The following is a 16,351-nucleotide window of genomic DNA, read 5'->3' as shown; positions in this document are numbered from 1 at the left end:
AGAAAAAACCCTCTCTGTTTTAGAGTAATTGTTACATTCTTTTCTTACCATCTCTCTCTCTCTCTCTTATTTCTTTTTCTCTTTTTCCTGTTTTTAACCTCCAGTGGTTAGTGATTGTGTGTTCATTACAGGGTGTCTTTGAAGATAAGGTCATAGTTTTTCCATTTCAATTGATGTGATTGCTGTGCTTTATTATATAGAAACTGCTTGAAATATTTTTGCAGAGCACTTTTTTGCGTTTTGGTAAAACCAGACTTCAGTTGCTGTCATAGGAACTTTCTCCAAATTATTTGACTCATTTAGCCTAGGAATTAAACATTTGATGGTCATGTCTCAAGTTTCCCATGTGACTGGAGTACACACTAACCCTTTCATGCAGGCTTTTGCAGTCATGTGTTTTAGCTCTGTTCAGATGTGTCTGATCATTTTCCATTTATTTTCTGCAGGATCTTATGGCCAAAGTGAGAGCAATGCTTGCAGCTTCCAAAAACATCCAAACCAGTGCCTCCTGAGAACTGTTGGAACTGACCATCAAGAAATTGTGTGAAAAGAACAATTGGAAAAGATTTGCCTCATCTCAAATGTACAGTTGAACTTGGCTCACTTGGTTCACAATTCACTTAATTTACCAGAACTGAAGAAGCTAAGACCTATCTTTCTGTACAGAAACATCTCCTTGAAATTTCATTAAATTTTTTCAGCCAGAATATCTTTGAAAGTTTTTGGGTTTTGTAAATTGATTTTTTTGACTAATACTTCAATAACATTTTATGATCAGCAGTCTATATGTATATATTTGTAAATACTATGTTTCTGTGAAAAGTATTACACAATAATAAAGAAGGAAACGTCTTTCATTAGCTAGAGTTTTTGTGGAGTCCTTAATTGTTTGCAGTTTGGTTTTGTTATAAATTAATGGGTTTTTTTGTTTATTATTTTCTGCTTTTTACTTAGCTGTCTTGCCTGCTGACCACCTTAAGCTGAGAAATTCTGTTTATCTTCCTTCATGTCCATGATGATCTCAGAAAAATGCTTATGTACTTGGATGTCAGTAGTGGACAGTTTTTGAACAAGGGACATGGTTTTCTGTCCTTGAGTTACAAAGATCTTGGAGCCTCCATGTGAAGAGTTGACCCTTTGAAGTCAATAACTAGTAGTCAGTAGCCCCATTGGCTTAGTGTGCCTTGTTCTCTCTACTTAGGTACAGAAAAGAGGATATTTTTGGTCCTTAATCGGCCATCCTATATAGAAATCCAACATTTTTCTGATTTAGCGTCTTTCATACAGTTGTAAAAGATATTTACTAATTTGTGTTTTCCTGAAATAGACCTATTAACTTTTTTCAGAAAGTTTGTGGCCTCAGTAGAATTGCACATTTGTTTATTATGTATTCTTTGTTCCACACTGAGACTATTTTAATGTTTTAATTTAAACGCTCTTAAAATGAGTAGAATAACCTACTTTAACAATGAGAGGGTTTTGTAATGGTTATATTCAAAAGGTGCCCTTATTGGTAGCTATCTAATTCCATAAAGAATGGGATCATAGCTTTTACTGATCCCTGAAAAAAGTCTGTGATCTATAGTCAGAAAAATTGTGGAATTAAATGTCCCAACATGGTTAAATAATTGGCAGCTTGAATGCCAGTTGTTTGTCAAGAAATAGGAAAAAACCCAGCTCTTTGATAAAATAGACTGGGCAACTTGTTTGGCTGCTGCTTTGCAAATGTATTATCTTTGGGAAGGTTGTTGGTTTAATGACTTCTTAAAATACTTTCTCTTCCTATCAAGTCTTCCAGCCTTCTCTTTTTTCTTTTCCTTACTCCCTTTTGTGATATGTAGGGAGATGGAGTGTTTAGCTCCAGAAAAATTTAGCTTAAACTGCATTTTTTATACAGTCTTTATTTTTTACTGGGGTTTGTTTGCATTTAACACTCTCTCATGGGGAGTTGTAGTCTCTAAAAAGTAGTAGTGTTCATTATGCTATTTTTTTCTCTTTTCAGCCAGAATGGACATTTTTAGCAGGACTTGAACTGCTTTACCAGAATAATTTCACTTTTGGAAATCAATGCTGCTTTTTTGCTGGTCTCTTTACCGGCACCAGCTGTGTTGTAACTACTTGTAAATACAGCACGGAGCTTGTGATACAGTGAGTGCAATTTCAGGTGTCTGGTGTATCAGGAGAATGTGTGACCAGTATCAGGAAAGTGTCTTAAAAACTTCAAATTGGGGAATTTTCTAATATCTATTTTCCAGGTATGCATTTGCAGCACAGTCCCTCCCTAGGCATCTGTGACCACGGTTCCAGTTCTGGATCAGATGGCCCCTCACAACCCACCTCCCATCCACAAAACTGGATGTACCCAATTGCTTGCCATGTTTCCATGCACCATCTGGCCTGAAAAAAGCCCTGGATCACCTGGCTGTATTGCCAGAATCTTTTTTTCTGGTGAGAAATGCACGATTGCTGCAACAGGGATTTAAAAAATCAGCACTTCGTTTGGAGGAAAGCAGGCTCTGAATAGCCATTAGGAAAGCCCTGTGGCAATTCTTGACCTGTCAGCAGCTACTTTGGTTTTCCAGATTTCTCAGTTGCGTGAAAACTACATATCATGAGACTGCTTTTCTTTAAATTCAGTGAAATACAGTAATTCAGGCAACTCTTGAGCTGTAGGTACTTGGAGGTATTTCCTCTGTATGAGTGTGACAAAGTAGGACTTGAAATGTTAATACTAGATTTCCAAATAACTTTGGAAGGGCCTTTTGTCTGTAATGTGCTAGTCTGTCTTTTCTCTTTGTCTTAGAAGGATCATCGTTTTGAAGATTTAAAAAAAAAAAAAAAAAAGCCACATTAAAAAATTGTCAGGTTATGTAACAGAGCTTTTTGCTCTATATCGAGGCAGGGTAGCCTCTTAAAACTAAGAAATAACACTGACAGACAGTAAGAGCTGCCAAGGGGTAGCAGTTTTTTTCTCTGGAGATTCACATTCAACTAAGATATCAAAAAGTACTTGAAATTTATTTCAATCAGTAAGTTATTTGCAGACGTATTTGTAGATGTTACAGACAGATTCTCAGGGATGCATGATCGCTTTCTGTCACAAAACTAATGGCACAAAGGCATCACTGCAGCAAAGGTTGTGTGTAGCCCTAGGCTGTTCACCTTTCTTTGTGAAGTGGCTGTGAAATAGGTGAGGGTTAGGTGCTTGTAAACATCTGTCCACCCATTCCTGTTTCCAGTTTACTCCAGAGCAGATCTCTCAGTATAGGCTTCCACAGCTCTGCTTCATCTGCCCACCCCGCTCCAATCCTGACAGTTCACGAGGTGAATTCAGAACTGTTTTTATTAAAGTTGTTCTAATTTGTATTAATTAGATCTGTTCAACCTTCTACCTGTCTCTTCAGTCTCGTGGGTGACCTGTTAGTAGTAAAACAGTTAACGTCATTTGGCCATCGATACACTTCTTGTTTTTCTATAGGTGAGGAGACCTAGTTTCCACTTGTTAATGGTTTTATTTCAGCAGTTTGGCTCTGTCAAGTAGCTGACAGCCATTGAGATATATCTATAGTCTCCTGGTATTATTCATGATTTCCTAGCTATTGTCACTTTTAATTCTTTGTATCACAACATTTGTTTGACACCAATTATTTTGGAACATACACATCCTCACTTGTAAACTTCATGCATCAGAAACATCAATTATATTCACCATTTTTCAGTGGGGTAACAAAGGATGACATTTAGAATTAATGTTTTCTTGGATTTAAGGCAATGACTATTATCTTTCGTGAAGATATTTTATTAGGAAATTCTAATTAAGTTGCAGTTATTATCTATTCATCTTCTCCCACCCCTACTCAGGAACTAATTATATTAAGCAAATTGAGGTTAATAAACTGCTAAGGCATCTTCTTTGCTAGTTTTCCTTTTGCCATTACAACCTGAAAGCATAAAATATAGCACTGCATTTTAATACAAATATGTTCTGAATATCTTGTTTTGCTTTTAGACAAACCCTTTCAGCATGGAAGTGTAGTTCAGTGAAGTATTACATGTAAAAGGAAAGGCTTTATTGGAGCATTTGGTTGGAAACTAAAATCTGCCTGCCCATTTGGTTGGAAACTAAAATCTGTCTGCCCGCTGATGAGCTTTTGGTCTTTCTGGTAAGCATCTGGAGTGGCATTGCTGTTGTTACTGTTTGAACCATCGAAGGATTCCTGATAAATCTTGATGCGAAGCATGTCTTTGTTTTTTGCCTTAATTTTCCGTGCTCTGGATTATACAGGAGGCATATTCACCCTACTGCATTTTGTGAAATTTTAAAGCAAGATGTGAGCATAACTTCCCTGGTATTAATTTAATATCTTTAATTTGGATGAAGATGATAATCTCTTGGCAACAATTAATCCTGAACACGCAGCATGATAAACATTATTCAAAGCTCTGCCACAGCATTTTAAAAGTGTTGGTGATAATCTGCTGTCTCTGGCTCGCTGCCACACTCTCCTCAGAGATGTGCTAGCACTTTCTCTGATAAGGACAAAATGGCTCCGCCTGCAATGGTTGCCTGCTGACAAACTCATTTTTCTCTTTACACTGAGTGTTAAACTGATGATCTCTGCATAGGAAGTAAGATGAGTTCTTGTTGATCTTGTTGCAGATACAGCTGCCTGCTTGGGTGAAAGCAGTCCCAATAGGAGAGGCTGGAGGAGGGCAGGTGCTGATCTCCCCAGACTGCACAGAGTGGCAGGTACGATGCCTCACTGCAGGGAAACTGGTAGTGTCTGGGGATCTCAGATTTTTCTTCTCCTGTTTCATGTAAAATAAATTCTAAGGATGTATTTTTCCAGGGAGAAGTTCCATAATGCTTATATTTCCTCTATTAAAATGTAGGAGGATTTGGGGTTTCTCATTAAAATGCAATCCAAAGATGTATATCTGCAACATTATTTATTAGGATATGGCACCTGGGTGATTGTGGCACTTTCTGTTAAATTACTGCTCTGACTTGTTATAATAGTTTTACTCCTCCAAAAATGCTAAAGCTTGAAAAAAACCTACCCTGAACTGATCAAGAAATAAGTCAGAGGGTTTGCTATAACAAGAAAGGAAACAAAATCTTTAACCTTAGCTCCTCCTTTCTGAAACTCTAGTTCATTTTCTAAGATAAAATGGAAATAAAAAATCGTATTCTAAAGACTGATGAAAAAATGAGCATTTTTCCACCTTGAATCAAGTAAGTGACAGGTGATATTTCAGCCTTAAGCTGTTGAAGCCATCAAAAGTGCACTGCAGGTCTTTGAGTTATTTAGCCTATGCACAGTGAATATTATAAATCACCAAGTGCAATGATTAAAAGATTTTTATCAAAATCATAAGGTGTTGCTTCCAAAAAATGGTGGGCTGGGTGAAGCCTGTGTTACAATGGTGTCATTGCAGTCCTTTTTCGGTAAGATGTCTGTGCTTCAAGAGAAATTAGAGAGATTTATCACCTTAACCTCACCTGGAAACCTTCTCCCTGTGGATACTCAACACAGACTGAAAAGACAGCTGCTCCAGAGATGTAGTTCTAGCTATAAACCTATTATTCCCTTGAATTCTTAGGGTAAAATGTGTGGGATTTAAGTGTAATGGTGTAATAATGATAGACAAAGGAATAAAGGTCCTGTAGATGCCCCAGTTTTGTATTCCCAGAACAGAACACTTAATGTATTTGCATAATAAGAAGCCAGTTTACTCAGTTTAATCGTGAGTTGTGAAAGCCTCTGAATTTGTCAGTTAACACCTTTCTTGGAATTGCCATTGCAAGCAATAGAGGATCTTGTGTGCCTTCTCTTTGGATTCACACTGGCCCTGAGAGTTGTGCTGCTGTTTATCAATGGGGAGATATTTCCAGCTCATCCCTGTTCTCTTTGTCAGGGCCCTGGATGCAGGAATAGTCCTTGATGGCCCTGACCAGACTGTGCAGCCTGCACCCACCGATGCCAGGTGCCGTTCCTGGGATCACAGGGCTGTGCTCAAGCTGGAGAGGTCCCTGCCCTGCCACCTCCGCTGCTGTGCTGAGCTCTCAGCTCCCTCCTCCCGGGACCTCCTGCTCTGTGACCCTTGTTGCTCGAGTCTAATTCACTGGCTGCTGTCATTTTCCACAGAGAGTCTGTTTGCCTCCACTTGCATATGCTCAATGAAGTTATCCCATGTCTTTGGACTAGCTTTGCAGGGATATGTTAAGTCCCAAGCTGAATGCCCCGTGTCTTTACCACAATAGGCAATAGACATTTTCTGGACAAAACCAGTAAACTTAAGCAACTTTTATTGAACTCATCATGCTTCATATAAGTTATATTTTAAAATAATATACAATGTAATCTGGGAAATCTCGTAACTGAACTTCTGCAGTTTTGTGATCCAATTAAAACATTCCCTGAACCCACACATCCCATTGCCAAAAATTTCTTATGCTTTAAACCTTTGTACATAAGTAACAATTTGTCTTCAGCTGCATCTTCTATTGGTACCTCTGAAATAGGTGTAAGCTTGCCTGACTTTTTAAATTAGGAAATGGTATAAATTGACAGCCTCAAGCTGTCACTGCACATAGAAACACAGAGGTGTGTATCTATTAATTCTGCAGAAGGAGCACGTTAAATTCCCACTGTTCATAATCTCCTCTTGGAACTAATACTGGCTAATGACTTTAATGGTATCACACTTGGCAAAGATTAAACACATCTTTCATCCTTTCCTAAAGCTATTTCTGTTTTAAAGCATTGTAGATAGGAGACAAAGTGGACAAAGAGTGATATGTGTTGAATTTAAGAGATTACAGTAAAAATGAGTGGGCTACGCTGGCAAATCTGATGGAAGTTGTCCAGTGTTTCTTCACTGGCAAAAAGTTATTCCCTCAAGTCTGACAACCTAATAGTTTTGATGACACCCTGATAGTTTTTTGAGTTCGGGCACAATAAGGGGTGCTGAAAAGCTGTTCTCATACTGTGACAGTGAAAAATTTGCTGGATTTTAAGGCCAGTGCAACTTTGCCAACAAATGAAGTCTTTGGAGGATGTGCATGGGTGAGAGACCTCTGCTCTCTGGACTGGCTGCTCACCAAAGGACAGGGCAATACTTAGATTCCCCAGCTGTACAATTTTAACTTGGTCTCTTAACTGGATCCAGTGTGCTGAAATGTCCCTGAAATTTAGGCTTTGTATCTTGCTAACCTCAGTATTCCTTTATGACAGTGCAGAAGAGCTCTAATGTGGTGGTCTTATTCAAGCCACAAGCAAACACAAGATATGAACTATTTTAAAAAGAATATTCTTTGCCTTTCTGCTTTAAGAATATGCATGCAGTAAATATTACTATTTATCCATAAATAAGATTTATGTTGCGGAAAATTTCCTTCCATAAGTGGCCTGCCTGGAGGGGTCCTTTTTGCCAGTGCTCTGTAGCTATGCCTCACTTGGCTGCTATTTTTCATGCTTTGAAGTTGGCCTTTTCCATTTCACCTTGCTGAAGATTCTGCTGTCCCCAAATGCTGCTGGTCAGAGAGATTTGCAAGTGCCTTTGGAAATCTGTGTTATAGCTTAAATTTTAATTTATATTCATTACCATTTTTATCTGGGCACAGTTTAGCCTAGCATTGTAAATGTTATTATCTGCTGGCTTTAACTGCCAGGGTTTGTACAAAAATGTTGCTGTTTCACTAATTAAACTGTGTCCCAGTGCACAGCATCAGGCCTTGGGCACTTCTGCTAATTGCACTGAGCTTTCTACCTGCTACTTTATTTGGATAAATATTATCAAAAGGCTTTGATAATTAACAACCCTTCACAAAATGTGCTTGTCATCTGTCACTATCCTCTCTGACTGCATGTTTCCTCACCAGGAGGTTGAAGTGTTATTCCTTATAACAGCATATTAACATGCCAAGCAGGGCAACTGAAAGAGGGAAAAATGAAGCTGAAGATTTTGGAGCTCTGGAAGTAAAGCAGAACCATGTCATAGCCAGAGCACTGGGCTGGCTCTGGGTGGGAGCATCTTCAGATTTCAGCTCCGTCCTTATGTGATGTATGGATCATTTTGCTTCTGTGTAAGAAAAAATCAAGGTAATTTCACTTCTTTGCTTTGTTCAGTGGTGCAGAACCAAGGGCTTAAGGGCAATGTGTTGTTTCTGAGACCTTTGAGCATAGCTCAGAGGTGCCAAGAAAGAAAAGCTTAAACTGAGACCAAGAGAGATAGTAGAGTGTGATTCTGGAGTGTAATGTATGGTTGCAGATTGCTATTCTCAGCTCTGAGACCTTATATTTGTTTTAAACTGTAAAATGCACTGGAATGCAGGTGCAATCTTACACCGAGGTGTCTGCACCCCTGTTGTGTGATCACAACATTCTGTATGCACAGTGCTTGATAAGAAATGCACTTCCTGTAGTGCAGATGTGCACTGAGGTTTCCCAGTGCCAGAGATTCTGTATAAGACTTCTCTAACCTTTTCTAGAGCTTAGTTTACCTGATTTTCAGGTGTATCCTACCACTGAAATTGCCCTTGGACTTATTTTTAAATAGATACAATTCTTGGCTGTTGAAATCTGAACAGTAAATGCACATAACGTGGCACAGCATTTTTCTTTGGCTCTGCATCTTAAATTCCTTCACATAAATAAGGAAGTAAGTTTATACTCTGTTTAAGAAAACAAGCTCAGAGATGATTGATGAAGAAACTTTTCCTGCCTGATTCCTTCTGATCTGTGTGTGCCTTTTCTTCCCAACACCACGAGTGCTGAAGGCTTCCTGGACTGATGGGTTCATTCAGGACATTTCAGAGATAGGTAGGGAAGATAAGTATTAACTTAACAGATGATGGTGGTTGATGTGAACGAAAAAGATGAATGCATAGCTAAAAATGACATCTCAGATCTTGAAACATGGAGTTTTCTGGTCTGTAAATAGTGTCTATTTAATACAAAAAAAAAAAAAAATTGAAAGCTGAACCTTAGTAATCATTCTTTCTTCAATTCTTTCTTCAGCAGCAATTGGTCTGTGCTGGGATATTTTTATAATCCTACCTCTTGATCTTCTGAAGAGCTGTTGTGTTTGAAATAATTATTTCAAAGAAAGATGGAAGAAAAAGCAAGATCGTCTTTGCACAAGAGTTTTTTTGTCACCTAAATATATTCATTATAGAAACATCTCCCTCAAAAGAGATAAAGATCCTTCCCAGCATTCTGAGCTGCTGTTTTTCTACTCCATCTGCCAGAAGTTTTGCAGCTGGCACAATTCATTAATTCTGTTCAACTTGTGTTCTCTCATGCCAGCAATGAATTTGATAATCAGCATGCTGGATTTTAAACATATGGTTTCCTTTTCATTCTGAGCTACTCACTTGGGAACACAACAGCCTTTTCCATGGCTTTCTCTGGAGACACACATGGATGGTGTGATGGAATTTCCATTTCCTTGGTAGTAAACTGGTTAGTGCTGGTGGTGGAGCTTCTTTGAATATGGCTCAGCATTTAGCCATTATTGTGAACATCAGCACTAAGTCTCTGCTTGTACCCCAAGCTGCAGGGCCACCAGGAAAGTCAGCGTGAGCAACAGTGCTCTGTTTTTGCAGACTCTTGAGTCATAAGAAGGCTGTTAAGATCCAGAAAGCTGATACTGGGAGGTGCTGGCCCTAAGTGGTGATAGAAGGAGGTGGTGCTATGCCTGAGACACCTTTTGAGCAATGAATTTGAGTGTCCCAGCTCTGTTCTTGGCTACTCAGTTTGAATTTTGTTGATCAAGGAGCACTAAGAAGGTACCACTTCTATAATCTTCTTGAAGGGAAAATCCTACACATGCTAAGATAGCCCAGAGTAGACAGGGAAAGAGACCAAAAGGAGGGAAGAATTTCTAACAGGGAACACAGACAGGGGTGCAAGTGATGAGGAAAAGTTACAGGGACAGTGGGATCAGGAACAGGGAAACTTGAAAAACCCAAGGAGAAAAAAGCCTTGCTAGGGAAAAACCTGTATAAATTTTCATGGATGCAAGAGTGGATATGTGTAAACAGGAAAATAAAGGCAATTATGACTATCCCCTTAGCACTTTATACCATTGTTACGACCTTCAAAAGCTTACTGCCTGCCTATTCTTAGTCTTCTGGAAGTTAACTGTTTTCTGACAAAGTTCTTTATATACATAATTCATGTAAGTCCAGGAGTCTGTGCTTATTTTACTCTTGCAGATCTTACTGGAACACTCCAGGGACATCCATTCATCAGGGCCAAACCAAAGCTTTGTTTTTCCCACTCCTCCTTCAGAAAAAGCCATCAGTAGGTGTCAGCGTTCAGAATCTGATGTTCTCAGGACCCCATTGTTCTGTCACATTCCTGACAACCTTCACTGAGTGACAAACGTCTGCCACCTTCATCTCCACACGGGTGTGGTGTTAACAGTAGATCTGGTGACCCTCACATCTTCTTTCAGTGTGTCTCTTTAGAACTGAAGCAATATACACAGTTTTTATGGGAGAGATAACAGATGAGTGACTCAACAGAGAAATCCACCCACTCCCCTGTACAAATATTTCTATAGCTGCTGGTAAATTCACACAGGCTGATGAACTGAGAGCAGTGTGCCAGGACAGGAGCCTGATTCAGTGGTTTAAGCATTCTCCAAACGCTTCTCTCTGAACAAAGCCAAAGACAAAACCAGTGCCCCTCTCGGTGCTTGCTGTGACCTGGCACACCTGACACGTTCCAGGCTGCTGGAGGCAACCCGAGCAGTTCAAGTGCCTTTTTATGACACTTCCTTTTCTTGTCAAGGAGATGACATCTGACACTTTCTCAGTAACAAAATCCCTTCCAGAACTCCAGGGATTCACTGAAACTGCTGTCAGGTTTTCTCCAAATGCTTGGAGAGCGAAAGCTGGTGATGGTGTGGCTGCAGTCCCTGCTGGGCTCCCCAGTAACATCCATCACAACATTTGTATTGAGGCCCAGAGAGAGACACTGATGGAGGGCAGGGAGGGAGCAAAGTTCACAGCTCTTTTTCTGCAGGTATTTTGCAGCAGGAAGAGTTGGGTTTATTTCTGTATTTTGAGATTTTGGGTGTGTGGGAGAGACATCAAGAGATGGTGATACTTATAGGTGCTGCTTGTGGCAGCAGTCAGAGCTGAGCTAAAAGACTTGGCATGGCAAGGACACTTGAGTGGATGTGCAGTCTAGCCCAGTGTGTGAAGGCAGGGAGGGGTGCTGCCTAATGGATTGTCCTTCAGAAATGCAGCATTTTCCTCTGGGAATGGCACATTTGCATGGCTGAGCCAGGACTGCTTGAAGTGAATTAGGCTGTATAATTTGAGGTTGCCTGTGAGTCAAAGAAAGTTTTTGGAAATTCATTCTTTATTGATGTGCTTTCTTTTGCTTCAGAGAAAGAAAAGGAAATTTCCTGCAAGATGGAAAAAAACTGAAATAGACCACTTTCCATCTTGCTTGTAAAAAGTGCCTCAAGATTTTTCTAAATTCTTTGTTACAGATTGCCAACAAAGTTAATTGAAGGACTGGACAAAAACCCAGATTTTTTTAATTTATTTTTTTGCTTTATCTGAAATCTTGCCTGTGCTTTGCCTAAGAGCACTCAGTGCCTGCACTATTGAATGTGTCCATGTGCAAAATGAAAATGGATTGCTGCTGGAAAGTTAAAGAAAAAAGCAACAAAATATAACCTTGAATTGCTCAAAATAATTCTTGCATTATATCTTGTTGGCTTAAGGCTGAAAGTATCTCAGATGTACTAAACCAACAATGCAGCCCTTCTTTCTCTGATAAATCAGAGAAGTAAGTGAAGAGAAGCTTTTATTGTGCCCTCAGCCCCGCTGGCACTGAACATGCCCAATGTTATGTGCTTCCCTGTTGCTAATTAGGGTGGTCTCTTCCTGCTGGGGATCTGCTCTACACCAGCAATGGGAAGCCCTGGAGCCTTTGAGACCTTCCATGCCAGTTTGTACCTGCATCTCCTTACGGTTGAGTGGTAAATTTATGAAACACCCCTGCTGGGAAACCACTGACTTTTCTTTTGGTCTGGCTCCCACAGCACTGGAAGGAGCAATGATCCATGTTGAGAACAAAAAGGAGGGAGCATCTTCCAACCTGCTTTACTACGTGGGAATGACAATGGCATGACAGCTATTATCATTCACTGAGGGCACAGAGGCTGGCTCTGTGGAGGCACACTGCTGAGGTGAAATCTGCTCCATTATTTTCAATAAGAGCATAAACAGGTGGGTATCTTCGAAACAATCATCAACACAGCGCTGGATTAACTCCTGTACAATGCCCTGCTGTACTTACAGCAGCTTTGGATGTGTGCTTCTGTAACAGATGTCCCCACGTTTAACAAGTGTCCCCACCTGCAGCATGGCCAGTGGCCCTGACCTGCTCACACTGCGGCAGGAGAATCGCAGGCACGGCAGTAAATTGGCATAATTCCTCAGGCTCCTCTCTTGGCTCAGCCCAAGGTTTGTGAAATTGATGTCATCCTTTGTCAAACAGCTTCCACACCAATAAACAGGAGCAAAAATAACTCCTGTCTCCTGCCTGCTGGCTGATTAAGGTTTTTAGGGTCAGGATTCTCTCTTAGTAGCTGTCCTATAACTGCTACGGTACAGTCTGGTCTCAGTCAAGCCCTTTCAGGGCTGTTTTTGTACCAGTGAGTACAATCCAGGTTTGGGGCTGAATGGCCCATTATATCCCAGTCACATTCCTAAGCGGCAGCCAAGGCTCCCTGCCTGGTAAAGAAAATATACAGCAGCAAGTTTTATGACTTACTGAGGCTACAGATAGAATGCAAGGTGGCATGTCTTTCTTAAGGTACATTCATTTTCATCAAAGTTCACTGCAATTTGAAGTAAAAAGGTTGTCAATTTTCCTTATTGAAAAGCACAGAGAATCAGAGAATATCTGAGTCGGAAGGGACCCGTCAGGATCATTGAGTCCTACTCCTGGGCTTACACAGGACACCCCAAAAATCCCACCATGTGCCAGAGAGCATTGTCCAAATGCTTCTCGTACTCAGGCTTGGTGCTTTCACCACTTACCTGGGGACCCTGTTCCAGAGGCCTCACCTCCCGGAGAAGGTGTGTTTCATAGCATGAGGGAGCTCTCTCATCTGCTGCTGTGAGTGTCACTGCAGGGGCTGACAGCTCACTGACTCAGACCTGCAGTTCAGCAGCCAGCCCCTGTTCATGTGCCCAGCACTGCTGCTGGCAGGACCTGGATGGGAGCCCAGGATCCCCATGGGAAAACACATTTGGAGAGAGGGGCAGAAGAGGAGAAGGACCCATGGAAGATGGAGGGCTCAGTATCACAGTCCAGCAGCCACAGGATTAATGCTCAGCTGCTTTTTGTCTTGCATGAAATACCCAAGAGATGGGAGTTTGGGAACCGAATGGTGACTCTGAGTGAGTGGTACTGGCACAGTGAAATCAGTTGTGTCAGTGGATTTGAGCACAGCTGGAGCCATCAGCTGGGTGCTGGGGAAAGGGAAGGGGAAGGAATATGGGTCTGATCATGGCCCTGGGGACACTGCCCTGTGCTGATGTGCAGGGGGCAGGGAGGCAGTGGGACAGGCACAGCCTGCCAGCACAGTGGCTTCAGAGCATTGGGACACCAGTGCCTAAGGGCTGAAAGCCTCGTGGTGGAACAAGAACCTACCTGGGTCCTGCATGATCCGGACAGAGCAGATACCACTGTCCTCTGTTATGGATCTGCTCATTTACCTCTGGACTCATGGTTTTGAGACAGCTTGGCCTGAACCTGATGTACCATATGAACTGAAGTAACTTGTATGATATTAACGCAGTTGGGTCTTGGAATAATTTCTGTCAGATATTTCAGATATTTATTGTCTGCATGCTGGTTGCTGATACTCACCTTCCTTAGACCCAAGCGAGCTGCAAGAAGCCTGTAATCCTTTTCTCTCAGCACATCAGTGTAAAGCCTCATGAATCTCTATTAAATTTGAGAGAGAACACGAAGCTAGTTTGCAGCTGCCTTGTTGATTTTATATTTCCTCTCATTTCAGTGCCTTGCCATGAAGCTGAGAATTAAATGGCTAATAAGGCATCTGCTCCAAGCAGGAGTCTCAAGATTGTGACAAAAACAGCTTACATCAAGGTTTGGGTTATTGGTTTTTCTTGCCATCATATAATCATGTTATTAAAATCATTAGGGATACCTGATTAAGGGTAGTGACTGTCAAAGGCAGCTCAGCTGGCAGAGCAGGTAAGTAGGAGTCTCCTGGACTTAGCTGGGTGCTGGAGCTGTGTCTGGGAGGTGGCTGGAGCTGTGGGGCTGGGCAGCGTCCACAGGCAAAGTGCTGTGGAGGCACAGGGGCCCAGCTGGCTTCTGCTCTCTGCATAACCTGTGATGGATAAGCTGAAATCCTTGAAGAAATGGACTCTGAAAGAAACATGAATGTGCTCTGTTTTGGGATTGCAGATGGAAAATGCACTAAAACACCTCCTGGTCTCCATCTGGAAGAGCAGAGCCCAAAGGGAAAGGAACCCTCTCTGCAAGCAGGAGGCAGGGTCAGACCGACTGTCAGACAGGGAGTTGGGCGTGGGCCTGGGAAGTGGCAGCAGTCCTGTGGCATTCTGCACTTATCCCATAAGGACCCCAAGCTCAGCACAGGCCTGAGCCTGTCTGCTCTTGGGCAGGGCATAAGGCTGAGCCATCTGAATGGGGGACAAGGAGACATGCTGGTGAAACAGAGGTGATGGGGCAGGAATCACAAAGCCAGAGAGACTGCTCCAGTGAACCTAGGAAATTTTTTTTTAACTAATGAAATACTGAATATTTTCATTAAAATATTAATTTTCTTTTTTTCTTTATGGAAATTTTTTGTAGGCCAATAACGCATATTTTTAAAGACAAGATGCAGGCAGTGATGCACCCAACTGTCATTACAGGCCAAATGGACTTTGGCTCATGGCTGCTTGTTGATGCTGACCTGAACAAAATAAGTCATTGTTTATTAAAACTGCATTGCCTTCCCCTTGCCTTGAATTTATCCTTGAAGTCTAACTTTAAAAGATGTTAAGAGTCCCTGAGTGACTTGTCTTGGCTCATGGTTTACAAACTGGCTACAGAGAGTTTTCCCAGTGACCTGACAGTACTGCACAAGCTGGTTTTGCTGTTTTTTCACTCTGAACCTCCCAGTTTTACCCATGTGAACAAGTCACCATGTTTCTCAGGCTGCTGTTAACTCCACCGGACCAGTTTCTGTCTGTGCACTCTCAGTCAAGAGTCTTTGTGTCACAGTTGTATTCTGGCAGATGGAGGCAGGTGCCACATATCTAAGGCAGGTAGTCTCATCACTTCCATTTTAAGCATCTAATTCTACCTTCAGCAAGGTTAGTCTTCATCCCTTCCCCTTTTCTCCCATCAAGTTAGTGTTAAACACCTTCCACGTCTTGTCTCTTTTGGTTTTAACATGCCCAGATTAACAATGACCATGTTCAGTGGGTAGGAAAGAATAAATGTGTATTCTGCCTGACTTTGCTAGCACAGTTCAGGTCAATAGGAAGAAATTTTTCTGGTGATAAAGGGAAAGCCCATTTAAAAATAAAGCTGTGACGGCCTGTGCTGCTAGCACATGAACTGAAAGGAGTTCATTTTGGGAATGTTACCTCCCCTCCTAAAATACTTCACTATCTGTTTCTAGTCACAGCAGGTACACTTGGCCCTAACAAGCCTCAGAGGGCAGGGTGATGCTGATAAGCAAGATGAAGAACAGTGGAGAGGCTTTAAAAATCAGGAGAACTCAGTTTCTAGCTCTGCCATAAAACCCTGGGCTGATACCTCAGTTTGGAGGAGTCTTGTGTTCTGCAGGCAATGGCCCCAGGCAGGGAACATCTGCCTCAGGGGAAAACAGGGGTTCCCACAGCTGACCCTGCTGTGTGGGCAGCCAGGACAAGTCTGGGGCTGCAAAGGCTACGGGACGCCTGTGGGGGGCAAAGAGCTGAGCTGCTTTACCCTGGTAAAGATGTAACTTGCTCTTCTACTGCCATAAAGATAGGTGACAGATGATCTCCTCACAGAGTTTGGGATCCCTTCCTTGTTGTTCCCTGTAGACATTTCTCTTTGGTCTTGCTCTCCCCACACTTATATTTTTGTGGGGTAGGATGCTGAATTATGGAGAAGAAAATCATGATGTGGCAGGGCCAGAGGCAACAACATCAGGATAAAGCTCCCACAAAGGGCTGGAACCTGTGTGATGCAGCCTGCTGGCCTTATGAGAACATCCTGACAGCGTCAGGTGAGTGGAGATAATGGAGTGGGGTGTGAAATCCATGTCAGGCATGGCCAAGAGCCAG

The 16,351-nt window shown here is 41.8% G+C and overlaps 1 protein-coding gene and 1 long non-coding RNA gene across 6 annotated transcripts in view; both read left to right on the top strand.

Moving 5' to 3' along the window:
• LOC117004599 (splicing factor SWAP) overlaps positions 1 to 860 on the top strand; it is a 34,312-nt gene extending 33,452 nt beyond the window's left edge. For all 3 annotated transcript variants that reach the window (XM_033075471.2, XM_033075469.2, XM_033075470.2), the window contains one exon: positions 447 to 860. In XM_033075471.2, the coding sequence (XP_032931362.1) occupies positions 447 to 512 (66 nt within the window). In that variant the 3' untranslated portion in view covers positions 513 to 860. The remainder of the gene's footprint in view (positions 1 to 446) is intronic.
• Positions 861 to 1,581: 721 nt separating this feature from the next.
• LOC117004999 lies at positions 1,582 to 14,769 on the top strand. Of its 3 annotated transcripts, XR_004419731.1 has the most exons (5): positions 1,582 to 2,448; positions 4,010 to 4,163; positions 4,661 to 4,750; positions 5,920 to 8,105; positions 12,070 to 14,769. It is a non-coding gene; the product is annotated as an uncharacterized LOC117004999 (long non-coding RNA). The 3 variants fall into 3 exon arrangements; XR_004419729.1 differs by having other exon boundaries at positions 1,582 to 4,163; XR_004419730.1 differs by lacking the exon at positions 5,920 to 8,105 and having other exon boundaries at positions 1,582 to 4,163.
• The last annotated feature ends 1,582 nt before the right edge of the window (positions 14,770 to 16,351 follow it).

Source organism: Catharus ustulatus, chromosome 18 (assembly GCF_009819885.2).
Source record: "Catharus ustulatus isolate bCatUst1 chromosome 18, bCatUst1.pri.v2, whole genome shotgun sequence".
Lineage (NCBI taxonomy): Eukaryota > Metazoa > Chordata > Aves > Passeriformes > Turdidae > Catharus > Catharus ustulatus.
This window is presented reverse-complemented; position numbering and strand designations above follow the sequence as displayed.